Source organism: Momordica charantia (assembly GCF_013281855.1).
Source record: "Momordica charantia cultivar OHB3-1 chromosome 8 unlocalized genomic scaffold, Mcharantia_2.0 BLBB01000008.1, whole genome shotgun sequence".
Taxonomy (NCBI): domain Eukaryota; kingdom Viridiplantae; phylum Streptophyta; class Magnoliopsida; order Cucurbitales; family Cucurbitaceae; genus Momordica; species Momordica charantia.
Genome location: NW_028275166.1, coordinates 6,940,240 through 6,963,878, shown reverse-complemented (window position 1 = coordinate 6,963,878; position 23,639 = coordinate 6,940,240). Strand labels below are relative to the sequence as shown.

General features: G+C 33.0%; 1 protein-coding gene and 1 pseudogene across 2 annotated transcripts; both read left to right on the top strand.

Moving 5' to 3' along the window:
- The first annotated feature begins 3,818 nt into the window (after positions 1–3,818).
- Positions 3,819–12,344, top strand: LOC111020306 (dentin sialophosphoprotein, putative (DUF1296)). 2 transcript variants are annotated; one of them, XM_022296941.2, is made up of 10 exons: positions 3,819–4,207; positions 5,585–5,628; positions 6,644–6,770; positions 7,085–7,214; positions 8,884–9,464; positions 9,743–10,085; positions 10,386–10,647; positions 10,835–10,927; positions 11,133–11,582; positions 11,861–12,344. In XM_022296941.2, the coding sequence occupies exons 1-10, from the start codon at positions 4,033–4,035 to the stop codon at positions 12,203–12,205; spliced, it is 2,550 nt and encodes an 849-aa protein (XP_022152633.1). In that variant the 5' UTR covers positions 3,819–4,032; the 3' UTR covers positions 12,206–12,344. The 2 variants fall into 2 exon arrangements, with proteins under 2 accessions (XP_022152633.1, XP_022152635.1); XM_022296943.2 differs by having other exon boundaries at positions 3,820–4,207; positions 10,838–10,927.
- Positions 12,345–21,955: 9,611 nt separating this feature from the next.
- LOC111020328 (protein BIG GRAIN 1-like B pseudogene) lies at positions 21,956–23,620 on the top strand (annotated as a pseudogene).
- The last annotated feature ends 19 nt before the right edge of the window (positions 23,621–23,639 follow it).

The following is a 23,639-nucleotide window of genomic DNA, read 5'->3' as shown; positions in this document are numbered from 1 at the left end:
CTCATATTTGACATGGTTATATCGCTTTCACTCTACAATTTAAAACTAACATGTTTGACAATAATTTTCAAGTGATTTTAAAAAAATATAGAATCCCCGATCAAGTAGTGTGGTTGTATATACTATTAGTGTCGAACACCGTTCAAAAAAATTGCCCTTGCTTTCAAGCAAAAAGAAAAAAAGAAGAAGAAGAAGAATTGCCTTTAAAATAACAAATGTATGGATTAGTAAGAACTTAAGTTGTGTATTGCACGTTTAAAGTGTAAACTGAATAACTAAAACTGAAATATTGAGAAATCGAAAGTACATTATTCCTTACCCGTTTTTGTTATATGGTATATGTTCACGATAATCTATCACATGCATAATAAAAGTAGATGTTGTTATATCATCGATAACAATTTACTCCCACTGTTATATTTATCTTCATGAATAGTGGAACTTTTCGATAAAATATGTGTATGGTTATATACGTTGAAGCAATTAAATAGTCGTAAATTTGATCCCCAGATGTTTTTTTTTTTTTATAAATACAATAGAAACAACAAATAAAAGAAAAGCATTAAATCACACTCTCTACTTGAGCAAACTCCACGGCATCTTGATCCCCACATATTGTACTAATATATATATATAAACATCCGCGTTAAAGCATAAATTTATAATAATGTATCTATGGATATGTATAGTCTTAACCAATGTTCAAAATTTCGCTCGACATCGACATTGGGGGAGAAAATCGTTTTCCCCCAATGTCGTCGACATGTCGACCAAATGTCGAGAAATGTCAGACCAAATGTCTTCTTTTTTTTTTTTTTTTTTGCATTGAATCCCCAAACTATTGATAAGGTTTGGATCCATGGTGACCTTCTAGTTAGTTAAGACTTAGAGAACATCCGTTGTTTTTGAAGAAAAGATTTAGATCGGAAATTTTGAATCCAAACCTTTAAAAAAGAATGATTTATTTTCAAAACGTCTTTTAGTTTTGTGTAAATTCAAAGCTTGTGAAGAGTAAACAAAAAAGTCTAAAAAATTATACGACATTGGGTGTTTTTTATTTTTCTTTTTAAAGAAATTAAAGTTAAATTCTTATCATTTTGGATCAAAAAATGGAAAAAAAAAACAACTTCAAATTAATTTAACTAAAAAAATTTAATAAAATCTTAAAGATTATAAATAATCAATATATAAAAAACTTAATTTAAATTAAATTTAACTCACAAATTTAAAAAAATCTTAAAGGTGAATTGATTTAAAAGAAAAACAAAATTTAAATTAAATTTAACTAATGAAATCTTAAAACAAACAAATAATTAAAATCAATTTAACTCATTATTATTAAACATTTAATTTCAGAAAAGTTTAATTCTTAGGTTCAAAAGAGAAAAGGAAACGAACAACGTCAATAAAAATCTAATTAAATATTAAAAATATAGATTATAAATAATCTATTTATAAAAAATTTAATTCTTTAATTAAATTTAACTAACAAAATCTAACAAAATCTTAATTGATTTAAAGAAAAAACAAAATTTAAATTAAATTTAACTTAAATATCTAATAAAATCTTCAAATAATTTATTTAAAACAAAAACAAATTTTAAATTAAATTTAACCCACCAAATCTTAAAACAAGATAATAAAGAAAATCAATTTAACTAATTATTATTAAATATTTAAAATTTAAACTAAATCTAATTTTTAAAAATTATTTCATACTTTATATATATATCTATATTTTACATATTTTGTTCACTTACGTAATTAGATTGGATTAGAAATTATGAACAACATTAAACTTTAATTTACCGACTCAAATAATTTTCATATATGTATACATGATTTTGTTTCAACATTTTCATCGTAACTATATTTCTATAAGTATATTACTTATATGGTTATATATGATAGTTAGAAGTAATTAGTTATAGACTAATTAAGCTACAAGTATTATTTACTAATTTAAAAATTTTCCATCAATATCCACTATTTTCGTAATTTTTTTCCGAAATATCCATCGACATCGACATGTCCATAAAATCAAGACTTCGATATTTCTATCGACATTGACATTTTGAACCTTGGTCTTAACAAAAAAAAAACGAAAGAGATTTTCAATTGAAGAAGATAAAAGACACGCCATAGATGAACAAGTAACCATGTTAAAGACCAAAATTAAACCATCAAAATTATTATCTAACGCGACTAAATTTGTTAGAATAAAAATTGTGGACAACACGAAAGGTGAAAATTTTGTTATTAGTAAATTAATAAAAAATGTTGACAGGTCATACCTAAATTAGTTAGTATATTTATTTCAAACAAAAAGGGCGTGTATTTGAATATTCACCTAAGGTGTTTTATTTACAAAAGATGAAAGATGTTGATAATTGAGAGATAAACGTTGTATGCATAGACGTTGTAGTCTTAAGTGTGGAATGTTTAAACCTCGTCTTTATATGTTACGAAATGATGTTATATGTATATTTTCGAAACGATGCATATATATCGATCGTTAATTGCATTAAATAATTACAAGCTCAATCATCATATTTTCAAAGTTGTGTTTAATAAATCTCGCTCTTTTCATAAAGTGTACAAATTATCAATTTAAGGTGGTAGATGAGTTTTAAAGCTATATAATTTCCTTTTAGTAGTCCAATGTACAATGACGCCTACAAACTTTCAAATATCTACATAATATAATTAAAAGAAAAAAACTATATAATAGACTCTTTTTTTTTTCTAACCATGTCACTGAAATTCAAATTTTATTAGAATGGTAGGTAAAGAAAATACTTAAGTCTTCACGAGTGATAATTATTGATAGCTCATTGTTTTTTAAAAATATGGTAAGGACAATATAGATTATGACTCGAAGCTAAATATCTTTGATAAATAATATATTATGGGATTCAGCGGCGTGAAGTTGAACGAAATTCAATGTTGTATTTAATAAAATTGTAAAATAATAATAAAATAGATTGAATAAATGAAGCACAACTTGTACAAAATAAAAATCACATGGACTTGTCATATACCTTTTAAAATTCAAGGAGATATTAAGTATGAAATTACCTATTAAATATTTATTAAAGTAGATGTCAAAATAGTAATAATAATAATAATTATTAAAGTAGGTCTCATCATATATATTTTATTAGGTCCAAACTTGTAATTTAACTAGATTTATAAGTTTAAATACGATGTTTATACTTTAAACTTTAGTTTATTTGGATTAAGGTATTTTAAAAACATTAATGGACCCCATAATTTCAAAATTTGATTATTATAATCCTGCAATTTTGGAAAGTTCATTTTATATTGTACTTTTAAAAAATGACAATTTTGATTAATTCATTTATTTCAATCAAAACGGTAGCACAACAATTCGTCCACTCGCAAAATTATTTGAAACACACCTATAAAATTTTACCAAGAAGATGATTTTCATCGTATATAAAATTTACATTAAATATTACAAACAAGGATTAAAGTAGTAACTTTTTCAAAGTAAATAAACCAAAATTATAGCCACTTCTAAAACAGTAGAAGAATAACAATTGAAAGTATAAAAACCGAAATTAACATAGTAAAAACACACGAACTAAAACAAACCAAATTAAACCTTGGTTTATATTACGTATGTAGAGGGAATAGGATGCACATGCTCCCAACCAAATATTTGCAAAAATTGTGTTTGTAACTTTGTACTTTGCAACGAGAGAGGGGGGTATTTCTGCAATTTCATCAATCGTGGAGGGCATAAACATAAACAAAATAAAATATGACTTTCCCCCAACCCGAACAGGAAGTCTTCTCCTGCGAGGGGGTTAAAACGTTTTCAAAACCCTTGCTCCCAAACCCTTTTTCCCTCTCTGAAGCCGTCCTCTGTTCTTACACTTTCATCGAATGCAAACCCTAATTCTTCTCTCTTTCTCGTCTTCTGCTGTGTTTGGCTTTGATTTATAGCCCCTGCTGTGGTAATCACTGTCCTCTTCCTTTTCGCTTTCGCTTCTCCACTCCTTGGAAATGGTATCTGGCTTGAGAATCGACGGTGCCACTCAGATACTCCCTGCTCGCGTCCGCAAAACCATCCAATCCATTAAAGAGATCGTGGGCAATCACTCCGATGCCGATATATACACAACTCTCAAGGAAACTAATATGGATCCCAACGAAACCGCGCAGAAGTTGCTCAACCAAGGTTTTTTCTAACTCCCGGTCTACTTTTTTGGCTTCTTTCTTCCATGCCTGGGGTTATCTATGATTGTTCTTAGAAAGCGAATATTATTTACAGCGTTTTCTTGGCCCACATTTTTTCGCTTGGCGCTTTTGTATTTTTTTGGGCGGGCGGGGAGGGGGGGTGTTTGGCTTCTGGCTAATGGGCGCATGCTCCTTCTGTTGGGGCAGTGGGAAAGATAAAAAATTCGTCTTTGATGGTTTAAGAAGTCATTAAAGTGATAACGATTTTTTCCCCCACCGTGGCAAGTTGCTCAGTTGCTTTAATTCTCCGAAACGCGCCGATGATTGTTTTCGTGTGCTATAGTCGAGTTCAATTTTGTTATTCTTGTGATTGATTAATGATCAGAATTTCGAAACAGATTTGTTGGTGTTCTGAGAAATCAGCAGTTGTTGATATTAAGTTCAGCGGATTTTTTTGGAATTTTTTTCCCTTCAAATATTTTTATCAGTTAATCTTATGCTAGTTTACTGGATTCTCTCACCTTTCGATATGACTTGAGAATTTTTAAGTGCCTATCTATCTTTTTCTGTGTGGTGATAGTTAACTTGGATTTCTAGCTTGGACCATATATTGACAATCGTCCAATTAATTTGTTGAAGTGTTTAATAAAGAGTTTGACAAAGCCTTAAGTATTTGTTTGGTCCATTCTTCTACCTGCATCAAGGCCTGAGACGTAGTAATATTTCAATTCCATAGATGTATAATAATTTCCTTTTTGCATATGTTTTAGAGAATGGTTGCCTACTTTCCCCTGACATGGCTCGTTAACTAATTATGTGTTTTGGAGAGTATATTTGTTTCTTATTAGATGAAATAAAATTTGAAATAGTCTGAACAATTGAAAATGAGATTGATTCAGCCAAGAGGTTATGGGTTGGGTTCACTTTCAACCAGAGAGAATATGGGCTAACAATTACCTGGGGATGGATATTTTGGGTATTACACACTCCATAAGGTTTTCCGACATGCTGGCAGGCTAGGAAGTACTTAAGTAGTACATAAAAGTCCTGGTATTGAGCATGCTCAAGATGTATTAGTTGCATTGCCTTATATTTATTAAAAAACGACAAACTTTTTGAAAGAAAAAGAATCTTAAAGCATCATAAGTAATTAAATAAAAAAGTAATTAGCTAATGTGGAGATGCTCCGTGACCGGCTGAAAGATGCCTCTGAGTCGAACATAAATTTATACGTTATATAGAAATTAAAAGCATAAATGATTTCATGGTATGTTTTTCAGTCTTTTGGTTTTTTTTTTTTTTTTTGTATTTTAATTTGTCTACCACTATGTTTCTTCATCTATGAATCAATTTTCTCATTAGATTTGTTATTTATCAGATCCATTCCGTGAAGTGAAGAGAAGAAGAGATAAGAAGAAGGAGGTATGATCAGTGACATAGTGGATATCTTGCTAGTCATAAATACCATTTATATAATTTATCTTTAGTGATTACTGTGAGCTGTTACTAGCAGTAGATGTAAACAGTTATACATACAAGGTCGGGTTTTAATTTATATCTTCACATACTGTTCCTTTCCCTTGATGAAGGCCAATGTTTGAGGCAAGGCATAGCCTGAAACAATATGATTTACAAAACCTCATTTATATTGAAAAATATTGATAAAAGCATAATAATGTCTACAGTATTTGTTTAAGCTTTGCTTGTTAAAGCTGTAATAGGCTAAATTATCAATTTGTGTGTAATTGGATTAAATATTTAAGTGAAAACTTATATTTTTGAAGCATTTGAAAATTTTATTTTATTTTTCTAACTATTTCAGAAGTCTTAAGGAAGTGTAAGCCGCTTCCTCTTATGATCCAAAGAGGATACAAGACCTAAGGCTATAAATTTGAACTTTTCCTTGAGGTTTTAGCCACATAAGCCTATAATACATCGGGCGACCTTCACAACATAGACCTTTTGTTATTTTCATGGAGTGACTTGTCTTTCATTGTATCTTTCCCTCTTAAAGAAAATTGTCTTTTATCTTACAAAAAATCATATATATTACAAATTGCATATTGTTGCTTATTTATCTTTGGTTGGTATGCACTGTCTTTTGGATAGAATGATAATATTCTAGATTTGTCCTATTCTTTTGGAAAGTTGTTGTTTTATCTACTGAGGAGTACTGCTTTTAGGTTTTTTTAAATTTCATGCTATTATATGCCATATTACATATATCTAAATGGTTTTGGGTACTGGAAAATCAAGGCTATGAGCTAGTGACTGTTTTAGCCTTTTATGTTTTCTCTCCAATATTATTTGTGCTAATTTGCATCTAGCTTTATGATTTTTATGTTATCTTTAAAACCGTGTTTTTAATGAAATTCTTATGGCAGCTAGTTTTTAAACTTTACCTGGTAACTGAGGTTTTGGATGTGTTTGGTCTCAGAATATGGGATACAAAGGTTCATTGGATACACAAAGACATTCTGAGGATGTGAGGCAAGGGACAAAGGTATATACATTGTCTGATCGTAATGTCCGGAGAGGGGCCTATGCAAAAAGTTCTTGGCCTGGTACTTTTTAATCTTTGCCTATTATTTTTCTTGAAGCACTATATCCTGCAGATACTAGGCTTATTGATGAAGTTGAAGCCTGTTGATGATGTTCACGCATGTAGTTTCTCAGTTATAATATCTTACCCGTGAAAGGATTTTGATTTCACTACTTTCTTTCTCCTAATTTTAGTCAGAATAAAGATAATGCATGATGGAGATGAACACAACTAAATTGAATGGGCTTATGGCTTATCGGCATTCACTTATCATGCTTTTTCGTTTGCTTTATATAAAATTCTCATTTAACTGCTTGATTGATTTACTAAATCTAGGTATCAGCAAAGAGTTCCGCATTGTAAGAGACAACAGAGTTAATCGAAATACAAATAGGGAAGTAAAACCTGCATCTCCACATTTGGCAATATCCACCAACGAGGTGTCTACAAATGTGTCAAAATCAGGGTACTAATAATTTATTTTCTCCTCATTTTCTGTTAGTACTTTTGTACTTATATATAATTTGATTATTATTATTATTATTATTATTATTGTTATTATTTAACTTTTTGAAATATAACATCTATTTCGAACAACTGCATTTTTGGAGTAGGATTAGAATTTTTGTGTTAAGTGAAATGAAATTGTATTGTAAACCATGGTTAGAGTGGAATGAAGGGACTTTCACTGGAATTTCTTTACAAGGCATGCACTTTATGGCATAGGATCGGTGTGAGTAAATATGGTCCACACCTGGGCTTTAGTCTGCAAGTCTGAGGGCTTCTCTAAAAATCCTTGGAATGCTTTATCTTCAGATTTTCCTTTATATCAAGGAAGGTTGAGAGCTCCTAAGGCGCAGCTCGGTTGGCAAGGGCTTAGAATCTCTTGGTCATATTGGCTTAAAGATCTCAAATTCAAACCTTCCGTTGAGTTTAGTACCAAAAATATTTGATGTCCCCTGATTTTGGACTTTGGGCTAGGTGCAAGTGCCCCTATGGTGTAGGGGAGTAAAGGCTCTGACTCCCAGTCAAAAAGGTTGAGGTATTTACTTTTGTTTCCCTGGTTGTATCAGCTTGCATTTGGTGGCATCTATCTTGCATTCCTTGGGTTCTTCTCCTTCCATTTCTCCTCGGATATGGAGACAGTGGAAGTGGTAACTCTTTTTTTGCTCTCAAACTCCCAATTTTGAACCTCCCTTTTGAGATAAAGGCATAATCCTTTGGCATGCTTCTTCTTCTTCTTCTTCTTTTTTTTTTTGGTTATTTTATAGGGTATTTGGCTTGAGAGAAATGATAGAATTTTTAGAGGAGTTGAGAGGTCTTGGAGAGAGGTTGTGGTTAGGTTCAAATCTTCTCTTTGGGCGTCCGTCTTTGGATTAAAATCTTTTTCTACACCATTAAATTTGGGCTCCTTTGTGGGGTTGGTTTTTTGTATGCATTTGATGTTAAATAATGAAAGCTTGGTTGTCATCCCAAAAAGAAATGAAAATAGTTAGAAGGTACTGTGCTGAAGTTATGATGTCTTTTTGTATTACAGAAGTAGCTGTGCTGTGATTTTGCGATGAAGAGTTCCTGGGTCTTCCTTGAAAGATCTCAGAACATTTCTGTTTATTTTTGGGCACTGTCTTGATGTGTTTAGTGTTGAATAAAAAAACATGATAGACGGACTTTGGTTAACATTATCATTTGCTTGGTATGTAAAACCTACTTTATTTAGATCGGGAAAATCGTATGGACCCCTTAGTGGTAATAACCAGGGAGCATGCAGATCCCAAAAACGCATAGTCTCCTCCAAAAATAACTTCTCCGGTCTTGGTATTATTTATGTAAGTGCAGCTGCATTAACAGCAAGCTGTAACACTTTGTTACATCCCTCTCTACACAAAAATTTACCTGAAACTCGCAAAAGTAATTTATATTGCAGCCATACTGCTGCTTATGAATACTACTTTTTTTAGCATTTGACCTGAAAACCTATTTGTTGTCTATTGCATTATGTTCTTCTGTGGATTAATCTATACCAAAATTTGGAAGCCTATTCTTCTTCCCCAAAATAGATCTGTTCATTTATCAGATTTGAATATTTTTTGAATCGAATATCCAGACCTTCTAACTTTTCTTAATTTATTCATCAGTATCAGCCCGACAGGAGCCCAGGGGCCCTCTGGTGGTAGGATATCACAATTGTCTTTCCGGAAAAATGATTCTCATCCCAACAGTGAACGAGATGGTTATTTAACTGAAATAGCCAAGAAAGAGTTAAGGGAGGACGTGGGGGTTTCCATTTTGAATTCTGTTTCAGATACGCTGAAGCCAAATGATTCTGAGGAACATTCAGCAGTGTTGGCATCAAATGGCACTGCTGTTGGTTTGTATTCTTCTTCCACAGATCCAGTTCATGTACCATCTCCAGATTCTAGATCATCTGCCGCAGTTGGAGCCATAAAACGTGAAGTTGGGGCAGTAGGTGTTCGTCGGCAATTAAAAGAAAGTTCTACAAATCAGTCTTCTGGACCAAGTGTTTCTCTTACAAATTCTGTTGCGGGAAGGGATGGTTCTTCTACAGACTCATTTCGACCACTAAGTTCCATTTCTAAGGGCGAACACCTTAGTCAAATTACTGAACCTGTGATTCCTGGCCTGGTAAGCAGTAGATCAACGTTAAACAATCAGCATAGTAGCAGGCAACATCAACCAACTATGGGTCATCAGAAAGGTATCTTAGTATTCTTATTTTCATTTTTCCCCCCAAAAGAGAGGAACACCAAGCTACCTTAGTGTTTTTGTTATTGTTTTCTCTGGTTCAGAAGTTTGTGAAGTTCAAATATTTTTATTATTTGTCAACGAACTGCTAGTATTGCATTTTTTATGCTGTCCCTTAGACAAGAGTTGTTTGTTTGAGCATGCATGTCCGCACTTCACTTGTTCATGTGTGTGTTTACTTGGGGAATTCATCAAATTTTAGGAGAGAGTTCACCATCGGCTTTGATGCAGCTTCTCAGCCTAACAAGGAGTGGAAACCTAAATCAAGCCAGAAGTCTAGCAGTACCACAAGTAATCCTGGAGTAATAGGAACACCCTCAAAATCTAAATCTACTGATGATGAGTTCAAAGAGTTGCCTGCTGAAGCAGCTAATGTACAAGACAAGCTTGCAAGAGTAGACATTCATGAGAACCAGAGTGTTATCATAGCAGAGCATATTAGAGTTCCCGATACTGATCAATACCGGCTGGTCTTTGGCAGTTTCGGGGCAGAAGCTGATTCTTCTGGATGTCTGCCGTCAGGATTTCAGCCCATTAGAGGTCCAGAGGAATTGAATGTAGAATCATCAGCAAGGTTCGTATTCATTTTATTTTCCCTTAATCTTTAAAGTTAATTTGAATAAAACGTGGCACTATCGTGAGCTTCCTATGTAGTATAAATATCCCCAAAACTGATAGGGCATGGAGTTTACAGCATTCCTTTATGGAATAGACAGATAAATATTAGAATTAGACAGATAAATATTAGAATTAAGTGGTATAAAATAACCAGCCAGATAAGTGTCCCTGAAGAAATATTCTTCATAGGATTCACACTACCTGCTGGTAGTTTTTATCTTGTGCTGATATTATCCATTTGGCAATGTTGCTGCAGTCAGTTAGCATCTGCTCCGGAGATATCTACTGATGATGCTTCCGGCAGCAGGCAGGTGGATTTACTGGATGACCAGGTCCAAAGTTCAGAATCTAATTCTCCAGATTCTGGTACAGCAACTGAACTTCCGTCAGCAGATAAAAGAGAACCTTCTAGTCCTCAGACATTGGATACTTATGCAGAGATTGGACTGGTTCGAGATAGGAGTCCAAAATATGCTCCTTCGCAGAATCAAGATCCTACTGAGTTACCAGGATTTTCAGTGAGTTTGCATTAGAATTATTAACTTGAGGCAGCTGTCAAGAATTGTGATATTTTATATTCCTACTCTATTGATGGTTTAAAGTTAGTGGTTCTTGAGTTGTTGTAAAATGATGCCATTTCCATTTCCGTAATCTTTTCCTGGGAAACTCTCTTTTCTTCCTTGTGATATTTGTTGGTTTTGCAAGCAGGCGTATGATCCACAGACTGGTTATGATATACCTTATTTCAGACCGACAGTGGATGAAACTGTACGGGTGCAAGGCCTACCATCTCAAGATGTAAGAGTAGTTGTTTACATAATATTTTCTCGTGTTTATTATCTTCTAGATTTATGTTAAATGGATAAGGGCATATATATGTTTTGTGCGTCTAATGATTGTAAATTATAATCATTATGATTTTTTCTTTTCGAGTGAGTAGTTTAGTCTACTGCAGGAAGTATCATTTTTCTTTTCACTCACTGTTTTAAATCTCTGACCCTAGGCGGTGAATTCTCATACTGGTAACGGCATTTCAGCGTCAACAATTCCAATGGTGCAACAGCAGCAAACGCCAGTTGCCCAGATGTATCCACAAGTTCATGTTTCCCATTTTGGGAACCTGATGCCATATCGACAATTCCTATCACCCTTTTATGTTCCACCAATGGCCATGCCTGGTTATTCTAGTAGCCCAGCATATCCTCATCCGTCCAATGGTAACAGTTACTTACTGATGCCTGGTGGTAGTACTCACATGAATGCCAATAACCTGAAGTATGGGATCCAGCAGTTCAAGCCTGTCCCTGCTGCCAGTCCCGCAGGGTTTGGAAACTTCAACAATCCTGCTGGGTTTGCTATGAATGCTCCTGGTGTAGTTGGGAGTGCAACCGGACTGGAAGATTCATCTCGAATGAAGTACAAGGATGGCAACCTTTATGTTCCAAATGCTCAGGTTAGTGACTATGATTGCTATTTTCTATTTCGGTTTTGCTATAGTTCTGAGGATTTACATGTAAGCTTATTGTTGGCCTAATATCATTCCTTGCCTGTGGGTTGTTAGTGCATATGACGTTTTATTTAGAGGGGGAAAGGGAAGGAAATGAAACCCCTGACATTTTTATTTAATCTGGGTCATCATGATATCAGCCGCTCCCAAGCCAATCAGACCTTTTTATAATTAATAATATAAGGTAGTTTAAAATATTAGCTTTTGTGTATTTGTTGTTACAGGCCGAGACATCTGAAATTTGGATTCAAAACCCAAGAGATCTTCCAGGTTTGCAATCGACTCCATATTACAACATGCCAGGGCAAACACCTCATGGTGCTTATTTGCCTTCTCATACTGGTCACGCTTCCTTCAGCGCAGCCGTGGCGCAACAGTCTACACACATGCAATTCCCTGGATTGTACCATCCACCTCCACAGCCTGCTGCTATTGGAAATCCTCATCACATGGGGCCTGGTATGGGTGGGAATGTTGGAGTTGGAGTGGCCGCTGCCACTCCTGGGCCACAAGTTGGTACTTTCCAGCAGCCTCAGTTGGGTCATCTTAATTGGACAACTAATTTCTAGACAAATGGGAAGGAAAAAAAACTGTGAATCTAACCCCCTTTATTATACCAAGGGACTGAAGTAGCCATAAATGTTCTATATTTTGTCAAATGTGTAATCGATAACCTTCTCATATTCAATGTAGTATGCGGTTTTTCCATTTGCATCGGTTTCATCTGCTGTTTCAGTTATTATTTGTCATACTAGCCTTAATCATCGATAAAGTAACAAGTGGACAGAAACAGAATCCTTGGTGTTAGGAACGTGACCAAGCAACTTTTTGTAGTTATCATCTAGCCTTTAACTTTAACTTGTTAGAATTTGAATTTTAGAGATAATAGTCGTTAATATTGCAGGTATTAATTGGGAAATGTCTGTTTAGGAATTTTATGCTGCAGTTTACCAGGTAAATGTCAAGGTGAAGTCCCTGAACTTTTGAATCTAAGATTAATATATTCATATTGAAAGATCTCAATTACTATAGGAGATGGTAACAAAGAGCTGGTTTCTGGATCATTTCCATGCGTGTTGCTTCTTTTGTGATTAGGAAAAAGAGGTGAGTAAGACGCTTTATTCTTCTGTCTTTGTTCTTTTTTCTGAATAGAGACTTTGTCCTGTTTAATTCTCTCTCTTTTTGTTATAGAACTGTCAGCTCAATTTCTTGGGATTGCCAAACACATTATTCCTTCCTTCCCTTTCTTTTACGATCACCTCCATGCTTTGCACAAAAAAGAGTAACCCTACACATCTGAGTCCCTATAATATACCTCATCTATTTTGAAGCTGCGCTTTTTTTGCTTTTTCTTTTGGTTAAAGAGTCTTGGGATTACATCATGCAAAGTATTTCCATCATCATCAGTTTGACAATGGCTTGACATGATATGCGTGCAAAAATCGATGCATGTTTTGGGGATCTGTGTGATGTTTATCTTGGTACTTCGAACTTTGGAACACTTGAAAGAAATTGAAAAAAAAAAAAAAGAATCACTAACTTTAAAGTTTGATGCATTACTCATTTCGCAGAAGCTAAGAAGCATCTTGTACTTTAGACGTTTTGGTTAGAATAGTTTCTTGACCTGTTTTAAAGTTGTGTTTACATTGTTCATGCATTCTCATCTTCAAGTGTTTGTGACCATGCTTATAGTTGAAGCATTTCTTTAGAGCTTCATCATTCAAACTTTAACACATACTTCGGTTTTTCTTTCTTTTTTTCCCAGCATCGTTTTATTTCTTGTCCTGTTTGTCAGTTTGTTGGGAAAACAGGTTATTTTCCCAAGGTAGGACAAATGTCCCACTAGGAGTTTAGTCATCAGTCTCTATTATTCTCTCTTGGTTTCAAGTCTACTCAGGGACCTGTCTTATTATCAAAGGTAATAGAATGAATGATGAAATGCTATGGAAAAATGGTTTAAAACGTTTCTTAGTTCATAATTTGGTGGACAAAAGTGAGTGAATGAATGAATGAATGAATCTAATTTGAAATGCAAGTTTTAATGGATAACAGCAAGAGCTCATGAATCCCTCCCATGGCAATAGATATGGACAGAAGATCTGAATAGCAGGGGACTGTTTCTGACCAGTTGACAGCAACAACCCACATTCAGGTTATATTTCTTACCTATAAATTATTAGAGGAGACCAGAAGACCGGAACAATGTAGCGTAATTTTACACCGGTGAACATATGAGAGAAATAGGGACATCTAGATTTCGAATTTACATCCAACGATTATTAGAGGCGGTCACATTGTGACAGAGATTTCAATAATTTTTTCTCTTTCACAGCTTCTTAGTGTAGTGTTTGAAGATGAGAGATTGAACTTCCAACATTTAAATGAAAAGAATGATGTCCTAAACTGTTGAGCTAAACTCGTGTTTGTCTTTCTAGTATATAGTCACGTAGGTGATAGGAGGTAACTTAATAATTGGCAACCATGAACCTTTCTTTTCTCTCTCAACCTTTTTTTTAATAAATATTTTTGTTTATTTATTCTAGCACTTTTTTGAATGTGTTGGTGACTTGGTGTTGGCCTATATTTAAGCGGACCGTCCGTACAGTCCCTACTCCATTGTAGCTATTGATTATACCACTTTTGAATTGAAATGATACAACATTGTAGGAGCTACTCACAAAAATATATTTAAAAATCAGGTCCAAATTTTTATATTGCATTGGATACTATAATAAAAATGGGCTATGGGCTAGTTTGGTAATATTTTTCTTTTTCATTGTTTTATCGTTATCAGTTTTTGATAACATAAATATTTGGTAGCTATTATTGTTTTTCATTTTTCATTTGTAGGAAATATTTAAAAAAATTGTGTAGAAATTAAGAAAAAAAAGCAAAATCGAGTTTATTTGTTCGTGTATCAATTTCTAAGTTTCTCCAAACCATAAATAAAATCATTATTTTATTTTATCATTCTTTAACTTATAACATGTATAATAAATATTAATAAGTAAATATGAGATTTGTTAAAAAAATTTAATTTACAAAATTAATTTTCATATAAAAAATGTACTCTGTTTTAATTTAAAATTTTTGAAAATGAGAATAAAAAAGAGTTACTAAACATATTTCTTTTTTTTTCAATAGAAAAAAAAGTTACCAAATATGTACATTTATGTTTTTATTTATTGAAAAACAAAAACAAAAACAAGAAATAGAAATGTTACCCAACAGAGTTGTATATTTCTTTCATATTCTTGAAAATTTTCAATTTGTTTCACATAATTTGGTTATGAATAATTTAAAATGCAATAAAAATTTGTCTCAGTGGCGTAGGTTGTCACATGAAAGTATAAGGAAACATTTAAATAAACATGAACTAATTTCTTAAATCATATTTGTGGATTAGGTTTGTAAATGTCAAGTCTTTTTTCCAAGAGTATGCAGTATATTAGTCTTTCTTCCAAAATCTTAATTTACAAGCTAGCAATCTCCAAATTTTAGACGAATAAAATTATTAATTTAATACATCACAGTCGTCCTCTATCTGAAATTGTTGTATAATAACTTTATTGTATAATAACTTAATTAAATGACAGATTTAAAACGTTATATCAAAAGGTACGCTGAGACCAATTTTTATATATCATGATTATTATTTTGTTCAATTAACAAGTATGATTGATTTGTCTATACTCGAATGCAAGCGTAGAGTTGGGTTTGGTGGATAAGAGATAGTGGGAGAAATTTGTTAATTTAAAATAAACTATTAATATTCATGGAGTTCCATCTCAAAATCAATTGGCAATGAGACTGTTGAGTAATAATAGAATATATTATATTTGCATGTAGTAAATTAGGAGGCAATGAAAAACATTATAATCAAGAGTTGTGATTGCAGTGGGAGGCGACAAGTCTACTCGAATACATTGAAGAATACGTTTGATTGCTCCTATACAATATGGTGCCCAAAGTGTTTGTGATTAGTGGTAGACAAATTGCTTCTTCATCCACTACAAAATTTTATCCAAATTCGTTACATGATATTGACTATTCTCGTCTATCCCAAGGTATTAAATTTTTGTCGACATGTCCACATTTTTATACGTTCATGGTTCGACATCAACGTAACGAAAGATAGTATTGGAAAATATTAAAAGAATATCAATAGGTGGACGTAGTATTAATAATAAAAATTTTAAACGTATTTAAAAATGGTGATCAAATGATTATTTGTAAATTTAAATATTTTTAATTAATTTTTTCTTTTTATAAAATTTTTCGATATCAATATTTTCAGACATTTTTATCGACATGGACATCGACATTTAAAACTTTGATCTAGAAGATTGAACCTCTGACTAAGAAATGAGTGATGTCTTAATCGTTGAACTCGGTCAGTAATCCCCTTGCAACAATTAATCATACTGTTAATACTCAATTGGAAGGCCATTTTCATAGAAAATTGGGGCTAATTAGCTAGACACGTGTTAAAGTAGAGGTTGATTAATTTTCTTTAAAATTTATAGTGGGGGGCTCTCTAAATCGTCATACTATGATCTGAAAGGAATCTAACAGGAAAATAAAATCCACTTTTTTTTTTTTACATAAATTAAGTTCATGGATCATATAGATCAAATGACATGAAACGAATCTGAAAGGATTAATATAAAATTTTGGAAAAAATATGCTTTTAGTTGCTATTTTAAACTTGATTTCGACATTGAGTTTTTAATAAATCATCGTTTTTGGTCTTTAAAATTTAAATTTAGTTTCAATTTTGATCATTGAAGTTTCAAATTAAGTGACATGTTTGGTCATTGACGTTTGAATTTCATTAATTTTTAATTTGTCTTTAAATTGAGTTGAACCGTTAATTGACCTGACCAAATGATCACATATCAACTAGACTTTGATGAGGTGTATTTTCTAAATGAGTTGGAAAATTGTATTATTCTTTATTATTATTATTTTCTCCTATGTGACATTTTTCTCTCATTTCTCTCCCTCCCTCCTCTTCTCCTTCCTTTCTTCCACTCTTCCGACAACACCACGACTCTTCCCTTTCGTTAATCTCCAGTTTAACATTTAATTGAACAGGTCGTTCAAATTTTGCAATGCGAATCAACAAGGTTTTATGTAGCCAACTAGATTTGTTGATGTTCGTATTGAATCATTTAAGAGAGATCATTCGTTATGTAATTAAACACATGTTAACTGTCATGTCATGATTCCGTTGGGTCATCAACCAACAATCAATTCAAACCTTAAGGACCAATTAAAAACTAAATTCAAATTTTAGGTATGAAACATGCAACAACTTTTGAAATTTAAAGAACCAAATAGAAACTAAATTTAAATCTCAAGAACTAAAAGAAATGAGTTTTTTAAACTTAAGGATCAAATAGCGGAAACCTAAATTCGAAATTCAAATATATTTTACCCTAAAATCTTTTATTCTTTCTCTACCATATGTTGCTTGGGTACAGTGCCAAAACCAAACCCCACATACTCCACCCTTTTTTTTTTCAGCTTATAATTTGGTTCAAAATAAAGTTTCTTAGCTGAGAAAATTCAACCAGAAAATGGGAATATACAAATCTCTCTCTAAGCTGTGTTTGTGTTCACTTTTGGCATGGCATTTTGAGATTGGGCCCTTGTGGAGATTTTAATTAGGGATGATTAATTAATTAATTAACAACTTAAGAATAGAGGAATGGCATGATTAAAATGGGCGTGACAATAATTAATTGGGCATGTAATATATATTATAACCTTTTGTTGCATATAATAATTGATTTATTTGCCTTCAACTTGAAGGGACGAGAGAAAGAGAGCATGTGAAGAAAAGAGAGAGAGAAAAGAAAAAGCAAATCCACAGTTGAAAACTCAAACCAGGCCGGCAGGGTTTATTTTCTTTGTAGCCAATTTTTTTCCCCTCTCTCTCCTTAATAATGCAATTAAGATATATTTAAGACTATATATTAACATAGTTAGAGATTTTCAAATGTATCTCCTTGTGGCCCTATCGCGTAGGAGCACATGTTTGAAGTCTCGGCTCGGAGAAATCAAGGTTAGACGACATCAACCTATATGTTCAACTAAATGAAAGTTTAATTTGATGTCGATCAGGATGGAACAGAGATGTCAGCACAATGCTTTCTAAAACACAATCCTTATCGAACTTAGCTCGACACCACATTGGTGTTCCAGATAACCAACTTCAACTAGGTAGACGTCCAATTTAAACCCAATATCGACTTGCCACCTCGTCCAAATCCCAAATCAACCCTACCGATTTTAATAGGAAAGAAAAAGAGACATCAATTAAGGAAGAGAGATTTGGATCACTTTGGTTTTGATTCCCACAATTAATTATAATCACATTCTCCCCGGTTCTAATCCTTGATTACGCTAATCAAATCACATGCATTAGGCTTTAATCTTATTCTTTTTCCTTCTTCAATTCCTCACTCTCTCTAAAAGTTTAAAGGCCACGAGTGCAATAATTATGGAAGTAAGCACCATCCCACTACACAACATTTCTCTCTCTCTAAAAGAAGCACACACGTACGCTTAGAAAAAGATGTGTAGAAGAAAAAACTGAAGTGACTGCACACCATATTTGCAGAAGAAGATTTTCCTTTTTTTCCATCATCATTCTAAGAAGCCTACGATGCAGCTTTTTTACTACTTTATCTGCGAAATGAAATACTTTAGTTTGGGTAACGTATTTGCATCTGATACAAGTCGATAACTCCAACACTAATTTTGGAGACACGTATTAGATACTTGTTATATATATGACAACAAAACATGTGTTGGACACGGTATGAAACTTGATAAACACACGCCGGATACTTGTTAAAACAATAATATAACTTTAAATATTATTTTAGTTCCTAAACTTTCAACTTTTGATTAATTTTAATCCTGTACTTTTAAAATGTCCCTATTTCATCCTTGTACTTTCAGTTTTATCCCATTTTAATTTCTACCTTTTTGAAGCGTACATTTTGGTACATACTTTTTATCTCTTTTTTTTTCTTTTAAAATTTCAGCCTAACATTACACTCAATTTCTAAAGGTCAAAATGGCTACTTTTTCAAAAGTACGACGTCTTTTTAACGGCAAGGATTTAAACCTACATGTTAACAAACCCATTCGAAATATTTTAGGAAGTATCCAACTCCTATTATTTCATAAAATATTTAGAATGTGTTCAAACTCCATGACGACCACCCGGATCAGGTGATTGGCTCGTGAGATTAGTCTATATGTGCGTAAACTGGTCCGAACACTCAAGGATATCAACTTTTATTTTAAGTAAATAATGAAGCGATAATCACATCTGATAGGTTCTTTGTTAATGGAGAGGAGAAGATATTGCTTCCACAAAAGAGTTGAATGGCAAAAATATATGGCCACCAGCCTTCTTCTTCATGACTTCCACTTACTACAAATTAAAAGCTCTGATACAAAATTCTCTCTCTTCAATCTTCATAATCCCTTTTTCTTTCTCTGTCTAAATCACCTTTTTCACTCCCCACTTCTTTCACATTTCCATGCATATTTTATACATACCATACATACATAAATACATGCATGTATAGTAAAAGCATATATTATAATTATTAACATGTTGAAAGTATCCAAATAATGGGTTATTGGCACCTCCACTGGAGAGAATTTTTATGGCGTAGAGCAACGATTCAATCGATAAAGATTAGTTTGACGTAGATAGACGATATCAATAAATGGTTGAAATTCTTCTTGTAGATCAGGAATCTTATACAGTTATACTCATCTATTAAGTTTCTTTTACTCGATAGCTTTAATTATCAATTTTCAAACGTATTATATCAGTGTTTCATTTTTTCATAGTAATAAAAAAAATTCTTTTTGTTAGACAGGTAAGGCCCCATAAAAGATTCGAGAATTTTGCATATTAGATTCTCATTTTAGGGCGGAGCGAAGAAGGAAAGGAAGGAAGATAATTATTGCCCCTCCATTTTATTTATCACAACTCAAAAATTATATAAAAAGTACTTTATCAATTTGTTGTTTTTACTTTAGTTTGCTCCCTGAACTTTTAGAAATGAAAGATGTAGTATATGAAACTTATAGCGTAAAGTTTCTTTTACTTGAAATTAGGATTTTGCATAAAAGAATGATTGGTTAGTTGTGTTCATGTCATTTTTTAGAATATATTTAAAATTTTAGTTTGATTTGATCCATAAGTTTGAGTTCATGAAATTTAGGATAATTAATATATCCCTAGATCACCAAAAAGTTTTGCATGATAAATAAGTAAATTAAGCTATATGCCTTAGGGTTGTAAAACTTCTTTCTTTTGGTTTAATCACATATAAATCAACTACCTAATGATTAGTTACATGTTAAAAAATTAATATATGTTAAAGCTATGTGCCAAGTGTTAATTCTCCACTAATTGAAGGCTAATTGATAATAATTGTGATGTTAATTATGATTACTAACAGCAAAAAGTGGTGGGCAAAATTAAACACACACCTACTTTAATCCTAAATTTGGTTATTTCAATATTGAGTAGAAATATCAGTGTAAAACAGTATCAATAAATTATCACTAATGTTAATAATTTTTATTTAAAAATAATGCAATGATTCTTTGTTAATTTAAATATTTGTTATAAATATTTTATTTTTATAATTTTTTTAAAAATATTTATTGACATCGACATTTTATTGATATTTACATAAAATTGTGAGACATTGACATTTGTATCAACATCAACCGTTAAAATCTTGGTTATTCCTTTTTCAACCTAAGTTCAAGCGACGTCTCTCTTATAATGTATCTTATTAATTTTTTTAAAAAAATATACTAGTTTATAGATTATTATATCCCTTCAAAGTATACGTTAACTATTTTTTTTTGACATATATGTATGTGATTCTTACTGATTTGAATGTCGAAATGTATTTTTTCATGGTACAGAAATTTACTCATTCATCTAGTTCTGAATAGCTCGGTCTCGTTACCTCATACTTTTGGGATAGACAGAATTTGGCAACAACAAATTGATTTGGTTCTTAAATTTTCTTTATTAGGATTATAAAAGTAAATTACTAACTTTGTTAATAAAAAAGTATAACTTAAAAAAAAAGCATATAATACAAAAAATAAAACTATTATCAAATGCACCCAAACGTATTGACCACACACATGTAAATACGTTTATTTAAAATTTTGCATTTTTAAATTTACCAGGATCGTTCTCAAAATAAAAGATATTTTTTTATTTTATATTTATTTATTATATACCTAAATACAAAAGAATATATATATATTTTTTTATGTCTTAAAATTGGAATTTGCCGTCAGATCGTTTTTTTAAACAGAAAAAAGCAACGGTCATATGCCGTGTGGAGCAGGAAAGTTCCTATAAAGAGTACGTACACACTTCGATAATATTACAGGGAAAAAAAATAAAGAAAATGCCACGTCAACGCCGACAATCTGGCACCCCTTCCAGCTTGGATCCACTTGACATAAACACGTTTTTGCCCCGCATTAAATTATTCAATATGGCTATTGCAATATAACTATCACATAAGAGAGAGTATTGGAGGAGTAGGCTCGACAACAAGGCCTATAGTTTTATTCCGCTCGATGTATGAGGAAAGAGATTACAAAATATGCTACAAACAATTACGAGGGACATACAAAGTTTTGAACTTACGTCAGTTAGTAGGAAACATAATACTAAACTTGTATCTAGGGCATGTTATTTGACTACCTTCAATATTTTTTGGTCCCTTAACATGTAATCGTTTGATGTAGATTCAAAATCAATCTCTCTTCCATTCTAATAACTTTTTTTAGTACAGCAAATGTCGAGATGAGAGATTTAACCTATAAGTTGGATCGTTCTCTAAGATAGACGTTTATACAATTTTAAAATTTTGCCTCATAATTACATAACGTAGTGATTTAGAATGGTAATTCACACGATTTCAACCGTTTTAGATAATTGTCGACTCAATCATAATTCAACTGGTTAAGACATATATTTGATTAAAAAAAGGTTATGATTTCAAATCTTCACTTTTTTTAAATTTTTGAATGAGTTGGAACAATAAGGCTAGTAAATATTGGCCTACAACATTGAATGCATAATAGATTTTGTATTTCGAATTTGAATAAACTATAGTTATTAGAACAGTCACATGATTGTAGCCCTATTGAATAATTTTATGCTCGTCTATATTCTTTTTTATAATAATATATATTTTAATCAATTGAACTAGATTCGTTCCCGTTTTCATTGGTCACCTATATTTTAGCCTCGGAAAACGGCTGACATTCCAATACTCTCCTTCTCTCTCTAAAGAGCAATCATCTTCTGCTCTCTCTGGTTCTCTGCTCAGGCGTGGACTTCTCCATTCATCATTCTCTCTCTGTCATTCATTACCCATCAAAAGCTTCAACTCTCCTTTCATTTTTGCTTCCAGTTTCTGTCAGACTGATACCTCAAGAAACACAAAAAACACAAAAAATTGCAGTCTCTGTCTTCCAAATTCTTTCTCTCTGCTCATTTTCCCAAAAAACCCACTCTTCAATCTCCATTATTAATCCTTGTTTGTTTTTTTCCCCAAAATTTCATCTTTTTTTCCAAAGATGGATTTTAATTTGTGGGATAAGCCGCAGCCGCTGCAGAGGGAAGCTCGAGATCACCGCCGCCGTCTCCGCCGCGAAAACCCATCTTTCTCCTCCTCCCTTCTCGACGCCATCTACCGTTCGATCGACGAATCCAACGGCCAGGGAGAAGAGCCGCAGCTGATTCTCTACAGAGAAACCACGATGACAAAACAGAGTATCGCCGCCGCGAGAACAGAGGACGCCGACGAAGCTCTGAAATTCCGGCGAGTCGAAAAGTGGATGGAGATGAAGAAGAAGAAAGTCGGATCAAACGTTCGCGATTTCACGAATTCCAGCTCCAGCTCGTCGGAATCCAGCTGCACCGCCGGCAGATTCTCCTCGTCGGAATCGGAATTCCTCTCACGGCCGAAGCCCATCAAAACCACTACAGAAATCCCGAAGCCGAAGCCGAAGCACGAAAATGGGTTCCTCAAAACCAAATCCAAAGCCTCAAAAATGTACCACGATTTGAAGAAAGTGAAACAGCCGATTTCCCCGGGAGCCCGCCTCGCCAATTTCCTCAATTCCCTTTTCAATGGCGGAACCCCAAAAACGAAGCAAAAACTTTCGAATTCTTCCGTACAATCGTCCAAATCCTTGCAGGGATCCACGTGCTCCTCTACGTCGTCGTTTTCAAGGTCCTGTTTGAGCAAAACGCCATCTTCGCGAGGGAACGCCGCCAAGAGATCGGTTCGATTCTGCCCTGTGAGTGTGATTGTGGACGAGGATTGCAGGCCCTGCGGCCATAAAATTCTGCACAAAATCGAACCCATTTTGAAGAAACCTTTGAAAACAGAGCAAGTAAAAACAGAGCATGATTTTGAAGACGACGATGAAGATTATGACGATGAGGATGATGATGGATTGAGTTGTTCGAGTTCTGATCTGTTTGAATTGGATAATCTTTCGGTTATTGGAATCGAGAGGTACAGAGAAGAATTGCCGGTGTATGAAACTACAAATTTCAAAACCAATTGTGCCATTGCTAATGGTTTGGTTCTGTAAAAATTTTCCCAGCAAAATTAGTGCGAGAACATCTGGGAAAAAACTTCTATCACTTCCTTCTTTTTTTTCTCTCTCCTTTTTTTGAAGTAATTAATGGATTTTGGGGGCTTACTTAAGAGAATAATTAGGATTTCTCTCCATCTTTGTGTTACATTCTTGGTGAAATTATTCGAGTTAACCTAAGTCTAGTTCGATGGATTAAGACATCTATGGTCGACTAGAAGATCATGAGTTTGAATCTTCCACCCCACATTGTACTAAACAAGAAATTACGTGGTTGATAATTTTGTACCGTTAAATTGTGTTCCAAGCGTTGAG

What these genes read in the sequence shown, in the direction of transcription:
- LOC111020306 (XM_022296941.2), top strand. Translation starts at nt 4,033, where the DNA reads ATGGTATCTGGCTTGAGAATCGACGGTGCCACTCAGATACTCCCTGCT. An exon ending in AATGTAGAATCATCAGCAAG is followed by an intron (nt 10,086 to 10,385) that starts GTTCGTATTCAT and finishes ATGTTGCTGCAG; the next exon opens with TCAGTTAGCATCTGCTCCGG. An exon ending in AAGGCCTACCATCTCAAGAT is followed by an intron (nt 10,928 to 11,132) that starts GTAAGAGTAGTT and finishes CTCTGACCCTAG; the next exon opens with GCGGTGAATTCTCATACTGG.